Raw genomic sequence first — 19,570 nt, 5'->3', positions numbered from 1 at the left:
ATACCTGAAGAATATTGTGGAGAAATCCTACTTCATTCAGGAGCCGAGGGAAAAGCTTCAGGCTCTTCAGTCTGTGGAGGCCAAAGCTAATAAGAATGTAATCAAGTTTCTGAAAATCATGACGAACATGACCAGTTGTCATACTCAATTATTAAGCATCTGTTATGTTCAAGTTGCTCAGTATTCAAAGATAGTGTCTTGCCACTATCAATCTTAAGTAAGCAGATTTCTACAGAAAAAACAAACAATAACTACTTGGAAACAGGTTAGCACAGAGCTGGTGCCAAATGACTGGTGGAGGCATTGACATCACAGGAAGAGGGAGCCTAGTGGGCTGTTAGGTCTGAGGTAACCCCGTGAAAGATGCGGAACTTGTTAGAGCAGGACTGACATTGGCAGGGGATAACTCTAGGCTGAGGGACCTGTCTGAGCAAATACCTGTGGTGGTGAGGGTACACTGAGGCGACAGATATGGTTGTAATGAAGGGATATGTAGGGTATTTGTGGGAAAGGTGGTGTAATCCCTCACCTATTAGCTATTTGGACTCTATTTTTCCCTTAGTAGAGAGCCATCAAAAGTGTGTGAGTGTGTGTGTGTGTGTGTGTGCCATTATACAGCAGGTAAGCGATAAAACTCATTGCCTCAGGGGAGGGCAGGAATAGAGTAGGTCAGCTCATGAGTGTGCAAAGCTGTGACCCTAAAAGTTACTCATCGGCACCCATGGTGTACCAGTCTCCCCAGCGGTGCCACCAGCAGAGACAGACCACTACAAAACCCGTGGCTTCCTGTTTTGCAGATTACAGAGCAAAGCCACTTAACGTGAGTAAATGGTCTGAATTTTCAGAACATGACCCCATAGCCATGACCTTGAGTGGGAGTTTTAGGCCATCTCTCTGATTGCTGTGTGGAGAATAGACTGCAGTGGAGCAAGAGCTGAAGCAGGATGACAAAGGGAGCTGAGCGTAGTCCAGGCTAGAGGTGATAGGGGTTGGCCTAGGGTGGCGGCGGTTGAAGTGGTTGGATTCTTGTCTGTATTTGAAGGAAGTGGACAGATTTGCTGATGCATTGCATTTCGTGAAGTCAATGATGACTTGCCTTCAAAGTTTTTGGCCAGAGCCAAAGATGTAATTGCCACTTGCTGAGGTAGGAGAAGAGTAAGGGGAGTATGTTTGACCACTGGGCTCAAGAATGATACCCAACTGGTAGAAAACTGGAGCAGGTCTCATCGTCTTTTACAGGGAAACACGATCCCCAAGCCAGCAGTTCCTCCAGGGATTTTGTTCTGACGGCTGTTTGACAAGGAAATCCTTGTGCTGGGTGGGACTTGAAGCTCCTGAGTCACCTCTGGCCTCTTTTCCCATTTGGCCAGTGTCAACCTTACCTAGAAGCCTGGAGGAGAGGCAGCAGTGAGCCCTGCTGGCCCCGGTGCTCCATGCTTGGGCATTCTGTCGCATGGAGAGACTCCCAAGAGAAATAACCACTCAGACTCTCTTGGTCTATGTGTTTTTGCTTTAAACCTTTTATCTGTTTACTTTGCATTTAAAGAAAAAGAAAGGGGATTGGATTTACTAAACTGAATGAACTCAGGTTTCTTACAGCTTTGAAGATTCGGGTACTAGAGATTGGGGGGCTTCTAAGTACGTGCCTTTATGAAGGTCCATGGGTCTGCCAGAGGAGCTTGCCTGTCATCTGTGAGAGGGCAGAACACCTGCCCTGCAGCTTCTGCAGGGTCTTAGCAGAAATCAGATGATATGCAGGGGGTGTCGGATAGCTTTGGAAAGTCCTCTACAAATGTCAAGAGTGTTATTACTCAGATTGTACAGGTTCTCTCTGAAAAAACAAAAGGAAGGACTTCAAGCCCTTAAAGCAGAATGTGAAGGGTTTCCTGTTGCTTGATTAATTGAAATGACCCAGAATGCAAGCTTAGATTAACACACGCCTTCTAGATTAGGGCTAATCAGGGCCAGACTGAGCAGATGCCGGGACAATCCCAGCCTGATGACTGTACCTCAGCATTTAATCATCTCTTCCAAGGGCAGCGGCCGATTTAGTACCTGCTGGGTTTCCAAGCTCCCAGTCCCCTCCCCCTCCCTCACCATGGACATAAAGGCTGCCAGGTCAGAGACTCTGAGACGATTTAATCTAATCCATGTCACAATGACTGGGGGGCGGGGGGTGAAAGAGGAGAGAGACTGATTCTAAAATCCCACAGTGGGGTGGTAATGCATTTATTTAAGGTAGCGATGGACTGAAACTGCCTGTAGAAGATAATGGAATTGGAATTTCAAGGCATGTGAGGTTATGAAATTACCTTATATATGGAATTTCTCCTTATGAAAAGCTTTTCAGATATGTAGTTGCCTTTACCAGTTATTCCCTCTTGAGATAGCTCTGTATGCAAGTCATTTCATCACCCAGTTGTAGAGGCCAAATTTATTTCTTCCCTGATTGTGGGGTAAAGTACAGAAGATGAAATCTTTAAAAGTGGTTCTATTTGGATGGGTCCTGAATAGTTTTTATATTGCTGTTTTCTGGGTTGGGAGCTCCCATTCTAAAACAGCCTAATCACCCCGAGACTCATCCAGTTCAATCGCTCAGTCCCGAGGACAGACACACCTGTGACATCTCAGAAGGCAGGTTTCATTCGTGAGTGTTAAAAACATTGACTGAACTCCTGTTGATCGCTAGAGACTCACAGATGGAGACTCCATCCCTCCCTCAGGAATTTAGAGGCTCCTTGGAGACAAGACATGCAAACAGCATAATGAATAGGACCATTGCCTCCATGGAGTCCAGTACAGAGTGCTGTGGGAGCCCAGGAGCAGAGGCGCCCAGGTGGGGAACTGACTGTTGAAGGAAGAATAGGAGCCCATTCACAGAACAAGCAGAGGGTAGTCAGTTGAGGTGGAAGGAACTACTCCTGTGTGGAGGTGTGTGTGGAGATCCATAATCAAGTAGTTCACCTGGCTGGGTGTGAAGAGGCTGGTGGATCACCAGGCAGACTGGACCACAGGGGCTGACATGAGGGTTTAAATACCTGCATCGGGATTTGGATTTTATATCCCACTAGAGGCCCGGTGGGAGGTGTCCCTCAGCCCAGCCTGCACCCTCTCCAATCTGGGACCCCTTGAGGGATGTCCGACTGCCCGTTTAGGCCCGATCCCACTGGACATCCCTCTCACAATCCAGGACTGCTGGCTCCCAACCACTCGCCTGCCTGCCTACCTGATTGCCCCTAACTGCTCCCCTGCCAGCCTGGTCACCCCTAACTACCCTTCCCTGCTGGCCTGGTCCCTCCCAACATCCCTCCCCTGTAGGCCTGCCCCCCCCAACTGCCCTCCCTTGCAGGCCATCTTGTGGTGGCCATCTTGTGTCCACATGGGGGTGGCCATCTTGTGAGTTGGAGTGATGGTCAATTTGCATATTACTCTTTTATTAGATGGGAAGGGCCACTGAAGACCACTGAAGAATTGTGAGAGGACAGCAAGATCATGTTGTGTTCAAAAGATCATCTGGGTATAGCAGTACCTGTATTTCTGCGTTTGAACCTTTCTCTGTTTTATTCAGGGCAAATCTTCCATGATTTTCACCCTGTGTTAACATGTTGGTCATGGACCCACATCAGAGGAAACCCAAATATGTCATAAACCAGGGTGAAAGGGAGAAAGAAAACAGTTAAATCTGACAATTCTTTACGTTCTCTCCACTCCAGCCCAGACCCAGGTTGCTCACAGTAGTCACTGCGTTTGTAAAGTGTGTGACTTAGTCCCCAGGCTTGAAGCTTCTTTAACTGAATCGAGCCTGGAAGCAAGAGCATTACGATGAAATGAAAGTGATCTTTGCTTCTGGTTTGGCTGCTGTTTGCCAGTGTGGGTTCTTTGGAGGAGTGCACACTGGCCTCGCTGCTGCATGTTTTGGGTTATTTCATTAACTTTGCCTGTTTGACCAGAACAGAAGATGAAAGTGATGATCGTGACACACCGGGGTGGATGCCATTTCCCCCTCTGTTCGCTCAAATTTGCTGCATAGCCCTTGCCCTGGGCCCCTCATCCTGCCCCAGAGCTCACTACAAGTTGTGGGTTCTCTGTTTCCTAGATCCCGTGGCCACTCCTTAGGACTAAGAACATTTTCCTCTCCAACATCCGAAGGCATTCTTGACCTGCTTTTGAGAAGTCCCACAATATTATGTTCCCAGATCTTTGTAGATGACTTTTTTCCTTCTGCCATCTTTGGGAATCTGGGCATCTGTTGTGCTGAGCATCCAGTGGGCCTGGTCAGGCTGGCACTCATGTGTTTCAGTTATAGATTTTATTTACATCCTATCGGATAACTTCTTACCTTCTGTTTTTTCTAGTCTCTCTGGAACTCTGTTATCAGAGATTGACCCTCTTAAGTCTTATATTTTCTCTCCTACTTTCCATCTTTTAATCTTTTCTACTCTGGAAGATTTCCTTGACTTTATCTTCATACAATTTTTTGGAATGTATATCATTTTATTTAAAAATCTTCCCATGGTTCTTTTAATAAAAGCATCTCATTTTTATGATACAAACCTCTTCTCTCTTTGAAGATATTAGATTTGGGGGGCATTTGTTTTCTTCTGCTCCCCACATTGTCTCTGCTCTCTCTGTTCCTTAAGAGTGAGACGCTGAGAGGCTGATTGTCAGGGTGTGTAGGGCAGAGCTAGGTGGCCAGGAGTCCTTGGGGTAAGTATTGGAACAGCAGGCCAGGTTTCTCATTGTCTCTTCTCCTCCCCCCGCCCACCTCCCACCTGTCCACCTCCAAACATCACTATAAGTCTTTTCTTGGGCCTCTCCAGGTCATTTCCTCAACACAGATGAATTCAGATGTCCTGTCAACAACAGGGTTGGGGGTGTGTGGCCTACTGGTCCAATCCGTTGAATGCAAACTTTCAGCTGTTCCCTGTTTTTGCCTCTTCCCCTATTTCTGCAGGAGCTGGGTCCCGTGTCCTGAGCCCTCCGTGGACACTGGAGTTGCAGTTTTCATTTCTCTGATGAGGCAGAATCACTTGATATTCGCTTTGAGTCTTCCAACCATATGTTGACCTCCCTCATTTCTATCCTTTTGCCCCCCTTCACTATAATTTTAGTTTTAGGAGGAAGAGGAGTTTGATGCATGCATTATTCTGCTTTATTTAATGGAAATCCCTTTTTTAATGTCATACAAAATCACCAGCTTTCCCTTCTTAGGAAGAAGGACTGCCCTTTTCTGAGATTACATGCTTCTTCCTTCCTTTGTGTTAACCCTTCCTTTCTACTGTGAAGTAATGGAATGTGAGGATGTAGTTAGGAGTCTTTTTTTTTTTTTTTAAGTTGACCCCAAAATGTATTTTAAAATTTTATTGGTCTGTGAAATCTAAAATCAGAAAACTTATGACCTAAACTTTTTTTTTCCTGCTTTTTTTTCCCCAATAAGCTGACTTTAAGTGGAGTGACAGTGGCCAGAGCCACGATAGGATTGAGGGAAATGTTTTGTCAAGCTGAGAGAATTGGAACAGAGGCAGAAAGGGCTGGCGAAGCTAGTGCAGCCGAATATCAGACAACAAATGGAGGCCTTTCCTTAGGACGGTTAAGGCGGGCAGAGGGATGGGCTTGTGGGAAGGGGACAAGGATGGGCTGTGCTTCCTGCAGGTGGAGGCAGGGCGTCATCTCTTGGCCAGTTGGGGAGGCCATGCTCTGAGGCATGTTTCCACAATTTCTCCTCCCTGTTCTTCCCTGACCGTCTGTTGTAAAGAATTAAATGGGGTAAAGAGGGGGGGTAATGGTGTGTGGAAGTGGGTACGTGATTCCCTGAGGAATTGAGCTGGTTGCCCTGTCCAGCCAGCATCTGAAGCTGAGCCCGATCTCCACCAACAGTCTCCCCTCTCTCTCCCCAGGACTGGTCCAGATCCCTGTGAGCATGTACCAGACTGTGGTAACCAGCCTTGCCCAAGGCAACGGGCCGGTGCAGGTGGCCATGGCCCCCGTGACCACCAGGATAGCAGACAGCACAGTCACCATGGACGGCCAGGCTGTGGAAGTGGTGACGTTGGAACAGTGACGTGCAGCCATATCATGGCATCGTTTTCTAGTCTACTTCAGAAATTTTTACACATTGCAGAGGTGCAATCAAATGGAATTAAGTCTCTCGACTTTGGAAGAAAAGTATTGTTAACCCTTTTTTAAAAAAGGAAGAAAGGCAGCGGATTTGGAATTGCATTTTTTTAAAGCACCACTCTTGATTTTCTGGGATTGGTGGATTAAGATACTGCGCTGTCAGTTTCACTGTCCCTAAAAAGCCAAATTGTGGCAGGACTTCTTTCTGCAAAAACATGTATGTATACTTACGTGTGTGTATGTGCGAATGTGAATATATGTATATGTGTACATAGGGATATACACATTTACATATATATAAAGTATATATGTGTACATATATATATACATATATCTATATATATATGAAACCCGCATGGAATTATCTGTATGAAATTAAGGTGCGCTGTGGAAAAAAATAATTCACCCAGTTTAGTGGGTGTAGGGTACGTGGCCAGACACAGTCACTGATTTTTGTTCATACCAGGGTCATGCGTTGAGCTACTGACAAACTCAGGTGGAGGTGACCATGGCCTTCACCAAAGCTGCCTCCCAGTGGCCACCAGAACTCTCCCTGCTGGACTCCCCCGGGGAAGGAAGTGCCAGGACTGTGGGGTCCAGAAGGTCCAGGGGCCCCAGGGCCTGGCCGCTGAGCCCTCCTCGGGCTGGCCCAGGTGCTGACCTTGCCACAGGCGGGTGAACGTCCTCAAAGCTCCCAGGCAGGGACAGGAAGGTTTCCTCCACCTCCCATCACCTCTTCGCAGGAAACCTCTTGATCTCATGACTGTTAAAATACTGCTTTGGTTTTAAGGTCAGTCCTAAAGTGGTCATGTATATGAACTGAAGGTAACAGAAGTATTAAGGGTTTGAGGAGTGTGTGCGCGTTGTGTGTTTGTGGGTGTGTGTGGGGGGAGAGAATGGGAGGGCGAGTGGGAGGGGTTGGGAGGGGAAAGGAAGGAGGGAGAGAAAAACTCAAAGACCAGGGTTCACCAGTGGAAGCAAATTTTCTACTTCCTCTAACTGTAGCTTTACAGAGAGGAGGTTGGAGCTGGCGGGCACCTGCCCAGGAAGGCTGGCCATCACACCGGGCTGGGGCATAAGAAGAGAAAAGAAAGGACTGGGTGTTTCCTGAGCTCCGGGATCAGGCCCTCTCAGAAGGGACCTTGCGTCCTGGTGGGCCCAGGCCCCGCACAGCTGCCTCCTCACGGTGTCCCTGGGTCTGGGCTTCTCTGTAACTCTTCATGTCTGGGATTTCTCAGCTGCAAGCCCTGAGTCACCAGTGGCTAAATTCACCTGACTTTTCGACAGGCCAAATCTCCGCTCCTTGAGAACAGGGACAACTCTTCCCCCTCCTCCCGGGCCCCCCACGTGTGATAGTGTATTTAATGTGTTTTTTTAACGCAACATTAAAAAATTATTCCTGTCTTGCTCAGCCTTTGAGAAAAGTTTCAGATTCTTGTATTTGCTTGTTTTATATAAAATTATCCAATGTTCTTTGTATGTTTTTTTCTGTACGTTATGGGGGGAGGGAAGGGAAATTTACATATAAACAGTCTAGTTCTATAATTTGTTATTTTTATAATTATTATTTTTTACCGCCATTGTGAAGCTGTCCAGGGACTTTAAAGTCCATGATCCTTTGTGGTGAAATAACCTCCTACTAGTTTGAGAAATTGCCAAGAAGAAGAAAAGCAAAACCCAAGTAGCAGAGCATGGATTCTGTGTTGTTTTCCATTCTGTCTATTACTGCCTCATTCAATAAATAGTCAAAAATGTGGCAACAGGAAGTGGGACTGTTCATCTCTATAGGAGCACTTAGTCTCCAGGAGCTCTTGGGGTGGCTTGTTCTGCTTTGTAAAGGGTGCTCAGTGGCCTTTGAGCTCTGCTCCTTGGCCTGTGAGCTCTGTAAGGAGCGTGCCAGGATCTCCTGCCCGTCTGCGTCACCAGAGCAGCTCCATTAAATCAGTTCTATAAAATGCTGATCTGGGCAGGAGGATCTAGTTTGAAGAATCCTAAAGATTTCTAGGGGTTTATTGCATTCCACATTAAATGTCAGAATGGGTGCAGCCCTGGCTGGGTAGTTCAGTTGGTTAGAGCAGTGGTCGGCAAACCGCGGCTCGCGAGCCACATGCGGCTCTTTGGCCCCTTGAGTGTGGCTGTTCCACAGTGCGATTGAAACTTTGTGGCCCATGCGCAGAAGTCGGTTTTCGGCCTGGGCGAGTCTATTTTGAAGAAGTGGCGTTAGAACACTCAAGGGGCCAAAGAGCCGCATGTGACTCTCGAGCCGCGGTTTGCCGACCACTAGGTTAGAGCATCATCCCAATACACCAAGGTTGCAGGTTCGATGCCCGGTCAGGGCACGTACAACAATCAACTAATGAATGCATAAATAAGTGGAACAAATCTCCCAAAAGTTAATAATTTAAAACATTTTTGAAGTCAGGATGGGTGATGGTGCCTATGCACGTGGGATCTCCCACATGAGTGTTCAGTGTTGCGGTGGGTTATCCTGGGTTCTCTCACAGCTCACTGCTTTAACGTACCTTCTGCCACACCCCCAGTTTCAGGCCCTTCCTACCTCCCTTCCCCCCCAGGATGGTTTTGCACTTCCAAGCTTGTGCCACTCTGCCTCAGCCTGGAATGATGCCTCCTGGCCACCTCCACCACCCTTTCTATCTTTTTGGAGTTGGATATTTGGGTCAGTGTCCAGGTCATGATTATGGGAATATTTGAATGGGGAAGTCAGGTGTTTTCCTTGATGACAGTAGCTTGATAAAGCCAGTACCACCTCTTTCCCTTGCACAAGTGGCACATCGTCACCTATTTTCACCATGAGGTTGGACCGAGAACGAGGATTGATTATAGCCAAATCAACCAAATATCACTGCCATTGGCCACCCATGGAACAGCTGGGTTACCTGAAGTACCTCCTTATGGGAACGCCTTCTCTCAGAGGGGCCTTACGATACACCGAACATTCTGTTGGCCTGGCAAGACCCAGACACCTTTTCAACAAGCACGTGTTGGAAACTGGTGAGCCTGGTGGAGACCTTGGCTTTCATTACTGCTCGTTTCCAAAGGAGCTGCTAACTCTGCTGCCCGCAGGGACCGGGTAGGTAAAACCAGTGCCTGAAGTGGAAGTGGTTCAGGTGAGAGAGGAGAGGGCATGATGGGGACGGGCAGGTGGAGAGCATGTGTCCAAGGAGGACAGCCTCCTGCGTGCGGGAGGAACATGGACCCAGGAGCCCCATCTTCAAAATTTTCCAGAGAAGCCAAGAAGTCCAGACTTATGAATGAATCTCCTAATTTCAACAATAAAAAATCCTCTACCTATTCTGCAAACAAAATAAAACCCAGCTGTAGACCAGGTCTGGCCCGGGGGTCAGTTTTGTTTATCACGAATGCTGACATGTGCCAAGTGAATAAAGCACGGCCATTGCCCTTGAGGAACGAGAGGAGGAGAAGTTGCTGTGAACAGATCCCTGCAGCCCAGTGTGATGAGACCCCATCTGAACCAAGTAGCAGAACGAGCTCTGTTACCTCACATTAGGGGTCTTCGTTAAGTAGTGTAGCATCTCGGCCAAGGACAAGGATCTGGTTTTCATAGAAACCAAGAGACTGGGCTACGGACTTTTAGTTCTTAAGTCCTACATCTGAGAAGACCTATTGGTGATGCTGGTGACTGCTAGAGTTACCTGAATTCAGTGAGTGAGCCGAGGACAGCCGGAAAGGCAGGGAAGAGGAGGAGCTCACCTGTAGCTCAGGCTGCCAGTGTGCCCCCCCTTCACTCAGACCCAAGTGAGGCTCATGTTCAGCGTTTCTAATGTGGAATCGGGCCTGCACCTCAGCAGTCACCTTCCTCCCTATCCGTGGCCATTCTCCTCCCCTCCTCACTGATGCCCCTGGAGCCTCACTGAGGGTGTGGCCAAGTTGTACCAAGACTGGTGGGTCCCTTTGGTGTCAGCAACAAAACTCAACAGGGAAGACACTGACAGTTATTTGGAGCAGAGGCTACGTGGGGTGAGGAAGAAGGGCTCACATGCCTCCTCCCCCCTCAATCTGGAAGGGCTGTGGGCCGCCCAGGTCATCAGCTCGAGCCAGGCTGTGGCGTCAGCACAGCTGATGCTCAGATGTCAGTCAAGGGCCCCGCCGTGCTTTCCCACTGGCCTCTGCCACTTGCTCCAGGTTGGCACTTGGGGAAGATCCGCTCTGGAGGCAGTGCCAGGGGAGATGTGATGGAAGGACCTGACTCTGAAATAGCTGGAGAAAGGCTTATCCGCTTGCCATTCCACTCCTGGGCTGCTGGGCCTTTGTGTGCATCCTCAACCCACTTTGAACTTGAGTTTCTCCCTCTTGAAAACCGCTGGGCCATTAGCAAACGTTTGTCAAAACTGCCTTGGAGTGTGTTTCTGCTGAGTTGAGGGGGTAGAGGGTAGGGGAAAGGGCAGGGATAGTATCAGCAGAGGGCAAACCCATGTCCCCTGAGCCTGGGGCTTGCCCAGAGCAGCCTGCAGCCCCAGCCCTGTCTGGAGGCTTCACTGGCTTATTTACTACTTGGTGGAAAAGACTAGAAACTGCCATCCCCCAAATGTAATGGCCTTGTAAATAAAATTGTTGGTGCAAATTAACCTAACTGGGTGTCAACTCAAATTTGTTTTCAATTTACCTACCCTTTAAGAAACTAATAGTTATAAATCACTAGAGGCCCGGTGCATGAAATTTGTGCACGGGTAGGGTCCCTAGGCCTGGCTGGCAATCAGGGCTGATCAGGTTCCCTGCCTCCCCACCTTCCTGCCTCCTCCTTCCCTCGCTCCCTCAGCATCCCGCCGTTGCTGGTCGCCCGCCAAATTCTGCGCCACCCCCTGGTTGTCAGCGCACATCATAGCAAGCGATCGAACTCCCAGTCGAACTCACAAGGGGACAATTTGCATATTAGCCTTTTATTATATATGATTACCAATTACTAAATGGCTGATCTGCAAAATACACCTTCATTTCTAATCTTCTCCACAGCCCTGTTAGATTCCATTTTATTGGTGTGGGAACGGGCAGTCTCCCAAGGTAAATGTGGAGCTCGTGAAAGGAGGGCTGGGGTCAAACTCATACGTCTGTCTCTAGAAGCTCTGCTCTCTGTGCCAACCACGCGAGGGACAGGCGACAGAAAACAAGCGGTGCATCTGGAGTCTCGTTTTTAAAATAACCTCCAGGTGAGAGCTGAGCAGCATGTGCAGCCTCTCCCAGCGGTGAGTGTGGTGCCATCCACGGTCCTCACGAAGGACTTGCCACACCCAGAGCAGCCTCCCTGCGGCTGGGCCTCGTCGTCATATGCACACACACAAACACACACAGGAACTTGCATACAGCAGGCACTCAATACGTCTCATCGGATGAGTGACCCTAGTTTTCCAGAAAATCCGGAGAGCACAAAACATCCACTCCACACATTCTCATTACTAAAAAATTCCTGCAAAGGTCCAATGTTAATATTGTTAAATAATTTGATGTGAAAATGTTGATTTTATTCCTAAGAAAAATCTGTGAGATGCTACCCAGGTTGAAGGCTAGTGAAGATGCTGGTGCCTGAACACATTCTTGGGCATGAGCAGCTACATTGTTTTCTCCTTTAAAAGGAGAAAGGCCCACCCTAGGTGGTTTGGCTCAGTGGATAGAGCATCGGCCTGCAGACTGAAGGGTCCTGGGTTCGATTCTGATCAAGGGCACATGCCCAGGTTTCAGGCTCAAAACCCAGTGGGGGCGAGGGGCAGAAAGGGGGGGCATGCAGGAGCCAGCCGATTGATGATTCTCTTATCACTGATGTTTCTATCTCTCCCTTCCTCTCTGAAATCTTGATTTAAAAATATTTTTTTTTAATGAGGAGGTATACTTAAAAAAAAAAGCCCAAGGCCGAAACAGAAGAGAGAGAGATCAGTTAATGTTAAAGCCCAAGAAGCTCCCTGCCAGGAGGCCAAGCCAAACCTTGGCTAAGTAGTTAGACTCTCAGTTTGGCCTAAGCCCCAGTCTGTGCTCCCTGGTGCCTTTGTGTGGAAGAGAACTTTAAAGCTGCGAGCGACCGTAGCCACCACCCCTGGTTTAGGCAGGAAAGGTTAGAGCCTGGAGGCCTGGAGAAGCCCAGTGCCACACGCTGGTGGCATTGCACCCAAACTTCTGACTCTTGGTGGGGCTCATCCCCCGCCTTGACCCCCCCATACACACACACACACACACACACACACTGCATTCTGCTCTCTGAGCTCCTCCTGCTCTGGCTTTACTATCCAGATTTCTATACCTTATGTAAAAATTCACCTATAATTCTGGAATTTACGAATTTTTTTGCAGAAAAGAGCCAAAAAGGCATACTTTGGTGGCCCATGTCCCCAATAGCCTCAAGGCTTTTAGAAACAGCTTTATTGAGATAATTTACATACTATTAAGTTCATCAATGGTCTTTAGTGTTTACAAAGTTGTGCAACCATCACCATAATCTAAGAACACTTTGCTCATCCCTTCTCCCCCTCCCCCAAAGGAAAGGTGTTGTTTTTAAAACTTTTCCCGCCCTAGCTGGTTTGGCTCAGCGGAAAGAAGGAGAGTGTTGGCCTGGGGACTGAAGGGTCCCGGGTTCAATTGCGGTCAAGGGCACGCAGGTAGGTTGCAGGCTTGATCCTCAGCCCTGGCTGGGGTGTATGTGAAGGCAACTAATCCATGTGTCACATCAATGTTTCTCTCTCTGTCTCTCTCTCTCTCCCACTCTTTAAAAACCAATGGAAAAATACTCTCAGGTGAGGATTAAAAAAAAAAAATGTTCCCCCCAAAAATAATTTGAAGCATAGAAGATATATACAATGAATAAGAAAACAGGAATGAGTAATCAAGACGAACTAAAAGGAGGCCACACATTTGCCAATGATGGGGTCAGACACTGTTGATAGGAGGAAGGTTCCCAGTTAGCTCTGCTCTTGGTAAAGAGGGTCCTGTTAGAAGAAAAGAACAAGCCATCAATTACCCAAAAGAAACAAAGCACTAGATACTTGTGTGTGTGTTTTAATTTAAGGGAACTCCAACTTATTTTACATTCAGCATCTTCCACTGCATGGTTATAGCGAGCACTAGCTGATGACTTCTTTAGGCTTTTACTGCCTTGAGCATTACGTGAAAGTGCTGCAATTCTGAAGGTGTTCTGGAAGAGACCAAAGGAATGTGGCATGTAAGTGCTTATTCACAGACCATTACCTGTCTCAGGAAAGGGTGAACATGAGACAGTATGGTGAGCCACCCGAAATGGCTGTAGCAGAGCTTGTGTGGGGCTTTTCCCATTCCCTGGAATTGCCTATCAGGAAATACAACTGAGGACAAAGCCCCCCCCCCCCCCCCCCCTCCATTCTCTAGAGAACCACCAACTGCAGGAGCCTCTCTCCGCCAGGGCTTCTCAAGAGGCAAAACCAGCCCTGCCACCCGTCCCAGCCACCACCCTAACGGGTCCCTTCTCAGTCCATATAAGACCTTCAGGGAATTGACAGAGGAGCTATTAAGGTCATTGATCTTGAGGAAAGTACTTAGCTATTATGATTGCTGCTTTCCTCTTCCCATCCTCCCTGCCATCTACCTCCACCCCCCAATCCTGGAGGATCTGGACCAGGTGGAGAGAGGGGAGGTGCCTGACTACAAGGCAGACCACACTTGCACCCAAACACTGTGGGTCCTGCCTTCGCTGGGGGCGAGGAAGAGGGTGGCGTTGAACTCAAGTTTGAGATTGAAGTTACAAATGAGTCTGGAGTTGATGGACCATGTTTACAAAGGTATGGAATTCGCTCAAAATGTAATTAAGAAATAAGAGAGTCAACAGGACATGGTCAAGGCAGTAACTGCAGACACTAAAAACACCACTGTTCGCCCTGGCCAGTGTTGCTAAGTGGTCAGAGCATTGGACTGCACACCAAAGGGTCTCAGGTTCGATTCCCAGGTCAAGGGCATGTACCTCAGCTGTGGGTGCAGGAGGCAATTAATTTATGTGTCTCTCTCACATCAATGTTTCTCTCTCCCTCCCTCCTTTCCACTCTCTGAAAAGCAATGGAAAAATATCCTGTGGTGAGAATGATCAAAACACAACACTGTGTTCAACTCACCACGGCGAGGTGCCTTTGATTCCATGAAGGGAAAACACTTGAGACATGGGCTCCTCAGGGGCAACAAAGGCTTCTGTTTGCCCAGGAGGGGCTGCTCTCGTCTGCATCTTAGCTCCCCTTTGCCGTTCACAGGAAGCAGTCCTTGCTCTTCTCATCCTGAAGGCTTCCAGCCCCACCCTGCCCCAGGATGCCTTGCCAGGAGACTGGTGCCCAGAAGCTAGGACCTCAGGATGGGGCCGGGAAGATGCCATTGGGAAGCGGGGAAAGCACACACAGGAGACCCTCCAGAAGTGTCTGTTGATGGAGTTGGGCAGGGGGTCCTGTCTGGGAAGAGGGGGTGGCCTTCATTGCTGCCTCCATCCCCATCCCCAAGGCCTGCTGCCTCCTTTTCTGGCTGACCTCTCACCCTGAGAAACCCTAATGGAGCCCGTGCAGGGGGAGGCCTCCATTCCTGGAAGGTCAGGATCAGGCTTTCCTCTTCCCATCCTCCCTGCAGAGCTTCAAGAACCCGTCTATGGGACTGATCACCAAAACCCCGGAGCCCATCATCCCTACCACCACGGCGATTGGCTTCCTCAGTACCTGCTGTCTGAGAAGATACATCCGCTCTGAATGCAAAAACTCTCCCGTTAACTTGTAGTGTGTGCATCACAGCAGCACTTACATCTAAAACCTGTGTACGTGCGGGCTGCGTGCTGCCCAGATTACAGTGGGGGTTTAGGGAGATGCAAGTGACCCCCCATGGGTGAGGAACCAGCCTCATCATAAGCTGACATTCGACAGTGACAGGGCATCCGGTCCAGCCCCCACCCAAGGCTGCCACTCACCACAGCGCCCCAGCGCCCGTGCTGGAACAGCTCCAGAGATGGAGAGCTCACCGGTCAGTCCCGGCCCCATCAACCAGCTCGGAAGTTCTCCTCTGAGAACCTGCCTGTCACATCTGCCCGCTGCTTTCCGAGGGAGAGAACTGTGAAGGTCTCCAGTCCTCCGAATATTTGAAAATAGCTTTCACCTTCCCACCCAAACCTTTTCATAGCTAGTCTCCAATTCCAACTTTTCCTGGAGATTCATGAGCTGTTTCTAGTTCTAAGGTAGACTAGGAAAATGAATTAATTAAAAAAAAATAAGGTGGGCTATATCTCCTGAATGACCATCCCAGTGAAAACGAAAAAGGCTGGATTTAAAAAAAAAATTTTTTTTAAATATTTTTATTGATTTCAGAGAATATGGGATAGAAACATCAATGAGAGAGAATCATTGATTGTCTGCCTCCTGTACACCCCCTACTGGGGATTGAGCCCGCAACCCGGGCATGTGCCCTGACAGGGAATTGAACTGTGACCTCCTGGTTTATAGGCGACACTCAACCACTGAGCCACACTCGCCGGGTATTAAAATACTTTTTTAAATGTCACCGAGCTAGCAATATAGTAATCTGCGGAAGGGCAGGTGGAGACCCGAACTGTCCAGCTCTCTGACCAAGGCTCACTCACCTTATGTGACCTGCTGCTGCCCCTCTCGATTCCAAGCCAGGTGAATACTCAGTCAGCCGAAGCCCCCAGCTCTTCCACCTTCAGTCCAGTCCAGTCCAGTCCAGTCGCTCTCCCCGATTCTTGCCCTTGTACAATTGATTTTTTTTTCTCCCCTAAACATAGGGTTTTACACTTTTTCTTCTCGGATGTCAACCTGCTGCTTCTAACCTATCATTCGATACTGCAGTTTCTCACCCTCAGCTCTACTGACATCTGGGGCCAATCCTTTGCCGTGGAGGCTGTCCTGTGCATTGCAGGGTGTTGAGCAGCATCCCTGGTCTCCACCCACTAGATGCCAGGAGCAAACCCACCTCCAGCTGTCAATCAAGTGTCTCCAGATGTTTCCAAATATCCTTCGGCAGGGCAAAACTCACCCCCCAATGAGACCACAGTTCTGTATAGTCCTGGTTGTGTCAGCCGTAGGCCCTGCCTGTATCCTGGTGGCAAATGACCTTGGAGGGAAAGGGGCTACACCTCGGCAATGTCGCCCTCCAGACCGAGGGGTGTCCAGGGCTTCTCCGCCTTATCTCCCTACCCCCTTCCCGGCCCTCCTGCCGTCACTCGGCTCCGCTAGACCATGCTCGGTCCTCCTCCTGGAGCCAGCCGCTGCCCACTTCCCTCCCTGTCCCACTCCTCCAAGGCTCAATGTAAGTACGGCCTTCACTCAAAGCCTTCAGACCACCCCTGCCCTGGGGGCCATTCCTTCTGGGCTCAGGACCTCCTACCCTCTGTGGCTGGAAGCTCTGTCCACTGCCCGGCCGGGCTGTTACTATGCCCATCCCGCCTCCCGTTAGCTCTACGCCAGGCTGGCCGTCTCCACTGGCTGCCGTGCTCCAGCAGCGAGCCCAGGCAATGCCCGTAGCGTCCAAAAGGAACACCAGTCAGCTCATCGCAGCGGACTTCCTTCTGTATTCAAGGTTGGTCTTCACCAGGAGCCTGCCTCAGCGCTTGGATGGCCCTTTGCCTGAGGACTCGTGGAAGATGTGGGACCCCTGACAACTCAGTCCTCAGGCTAGAGCTGTGTGCAGGGCCCCAAGCACCTGGGAAGCGCCTCCCTCCGACCTCAGGGGAGGCCCGTGGGCTGTCTGTACCGTGAGGGTCCCTTCCCTTCCTAAAGAACTGGGGCTCCGGGGTGAAAGGATCCTGGGGGTGCCCACGGTCACGCAGAGTATAGGAAGCTGGAAGTCAATACACTGTCGGGCCTGGCCGGTGTGGCTCAGTGGTTGAGCGACAACCTACGACCCAGGAGGTCACGGTTCAGTTCCCAGTCAGGGCACGTGCCCAAGTTGTGGGCTCCATCCCCAGTGTGGGGCGTGCAGGAGGCAGCCAATCAATGATTCTCATCGTTGATGTTTCTATCTCTCTCCCCTTCTCCGAAATCAATGAAAATATATTTTAAAAAATACACGGTCAGATTCCAGGGTCTCCCTGTCACATGCCAGATACTGGGCATGTGAGTATGAGTGAGACACAGCCTGGCCCCAGACAGCCTCCAGGATGGGAGAGCCGTGCCCCGGCGTCTGCCGCCAGACTGCAGACTCAGAGGTGAGGGGCCAAGACACCCTCCTGGAATCTCCTAGCAGAGCATGACGGGAAGCCAGGAGCAGAAGGGGGTGGACTAGCCTTAGCCGGTTTGGCTCAGGGGACAGAGCGTTGGCCTGTGGACTGAAGGGTCCCACGTTTGGTTCTGGTCAAGGGCACATGCCCGTGTTTCAGGCTCGGGGCTTGATCCCCAGTGTGGGGCAGCCGATCAATGATTCTCTTTCATTGATGCTTCTATCTCTCCCTCTCCCTCTCCTTTCCTCTCTGAAATCAATAAAAAAATTAATTAAAAAAAATAAAAGAAGGGGGTGGACTGCATGGCAGGCCAGGGCAGGCAGGGCCTTGCTAAGTAGACAGGCACTTGGGTTTGTCCTAGGGGAATGGGGTGCATGGTCAGATTAGTGCAGATGGCCAGTGCAGCAGGGACAGGGAGCGGGGACGGGACTGCACAGTGGGGTGGTGCCCAGGCCACGCCCCCAGCAACCGTGGCTCCAGGGAGGGCAAGAGCCCTGCAGTGGCTGAAAGGCCACAGGAGAAGGCCGGTGTCTTCGGGCCACAGCCCCGCAGGCAGAGCTCCCAGCTCCCGCCACTGTGAGGATGAATTGAAATTATAAACATGCAGCACACAGCAAGTGCTAAAAAGATGGGTAGCTGTCACCAGGACAATCTGTCCAAAGCCCCACGACTTCTTCTTTAATTCCCTGCCAAGGCCCAGAATAATCTCATTCCCGTTGGCTCCTCTCAGCCTCAAACCGGCCAGCCTGGAAGAGGGGACAGGCAAGAATGGGGGCAGGCACCACGCTGGCCTCCTGCTCTGCTCACCTGCACCAGCTTTGACTATACATCCATTTCAATGGCATTTACTGGAATACTTACCAGGGAGCAGGCCCACCGGGCGCGTTCCTGCTGACCGTCCACTGCCCTGGATCACGCCTGCTGGTGTCACTACAGCGCGTCTTCTCATCAGTTGCTCAGAAGCTTGGGAACAGAGTCCTTTAAGGTGAGATGGATCCCCACTCACTTTCCTGGGAGTCTGTTTCTGGGTCAGTTCTCTCCAATCCAGCCCCACAGCCTTCGTCTGTCCAGGCCATCCTCTTCCTCCTGGATCAACACTTGCACCCCAAGAGACCCATGCCCGTCTCAGCCCCCCATTCATTCTCATGTTCACCCATCTTATCCCCTCTGTGTTTTATGGCTCCCACTGCCCTCAGGTCCAAGAACAAAATGGCCTGCTAGACCCTCAACAGTGGCCTGCCTTCCAGCCTGGCATGGTCCCCACGGAAATCCGCGCTTTCTCCTCAGGCTTCTTTCCTCCTTTCTCATCCTCACTCATCCCCAAGGACACCCCTCCCCCCACGTCCCAGCAGGTGCCTTCTCACCCTTCCTCCCTCTGCCTGTCCCCAGTGCGGACACAATGCATGTGGACACAGTGCCCGGCCTGTAGGTAGTTCTTTAATAAATGTTTGGCGAGAAACAAACCCATGTCCTCCTCATGGCTGGCACATAACTTACCGGTGTTTTTTTTTTTTTAAAATAACTACAGCCTGAGGGAGGATAGCTCCTCCTTTTTCTCCAGCGCTATGGGCTCGGTCAGATGCCCTCTTCTTGGGGCATCCTCTCACCGGCCACACCTCCAGACTTCCTCACTCAGGCCCACTCTTCCTGAGATGGCAGCAGCATGGAGCTGGGGGAGCCTGCAGTGGGCGCAGGGAGGTCTGCGGGTCGTACCCTCCCCCATCAGCCCCAGTGGCTGGAACCACTAATGATCCCCTGAGGCAGGTGAGAGGGAAGAGGTTGGTGGGGGCAGAGCTGGAACTGCATGGGATGGGGTCTGATCAGGCCGGGGACTGGGGAGCAAGGGAAAGGCCTTGGCATTGTATTTATACTGTACACACACACACTCACACACACACACTCATACACACACACACACACTCACACACACAGACACACTCACTCACACACACACACACTCACACACTCACACACACACACACACACACACACACACACACTTGCCACTCTATAGTCTAGCTGCCTCAAGCCTTCCGTTGGCACATAAATTCCCAAACAGGTCTGCCCACCATGCTCCCACCCCTCATGACCGGAGCCTGAGCGGAGCCAGGTCCCTGGCCCTCGGACCCATCTCCAGGAGCGCCCCCTGTAAGCCCGGGCTCTGGGAGGTGGGAGCAGGCTGTCACTGGCTCTGGAGCCTCAGGGCCGTCCACACTCAGAGCTGCAGCCTGAGGCAGAGGCCCGCCCACAGGCCCCCACCCC

At 50.3% G+C, this 19,570-nt stretch overlaps 1 protein-coding gene across 3 annotated transcripts in view; it reads left to right on the top strand.

Moving 5' to 3' along the window:
• NRF1 (nuclear respiratory factor 1) overlaps positions 1-6,991 on the top strand; it is a 131,726-nt gene extending 124,735 nt beyond the window's left edge. For 2 of the 3 annotated variants that reach the window (XM_079785714.1, XM_079785715.1), the window contains exon 11: positions 5,898-6,991. In XM_079785714.1, coding sequence (XP_079641840.1) covers positions 5,898-6,061 — 164 coding nt within the window. In that variant the 3' untranslated portion in view covers positions 6,062-6,991. The remainder of the gene's footprint in view (positions 1-5,897) is intronic. The other variant, XM_079785716.1, reaches the window with a different exon arrangement.
• The last annotated feature ends 12,579 nt before the right edge of the window (positions 6,992-19,570 follow it).

Source organism: Cnephaeus nilssonii, assembly GCF_951640355.1.
Source record: "Cnephaeus nilssonii genome assembly, chromosome: 12".
NCBI lineage: Eukaryota > Metazoa > Chordata > Mammalia > Chiroptera > Vespertilionidae > Cnephaeus > Cnephaeus nilssonii.
This window is presented reverse-complemented; position numbering and strand designations above follow the sequence as displayed.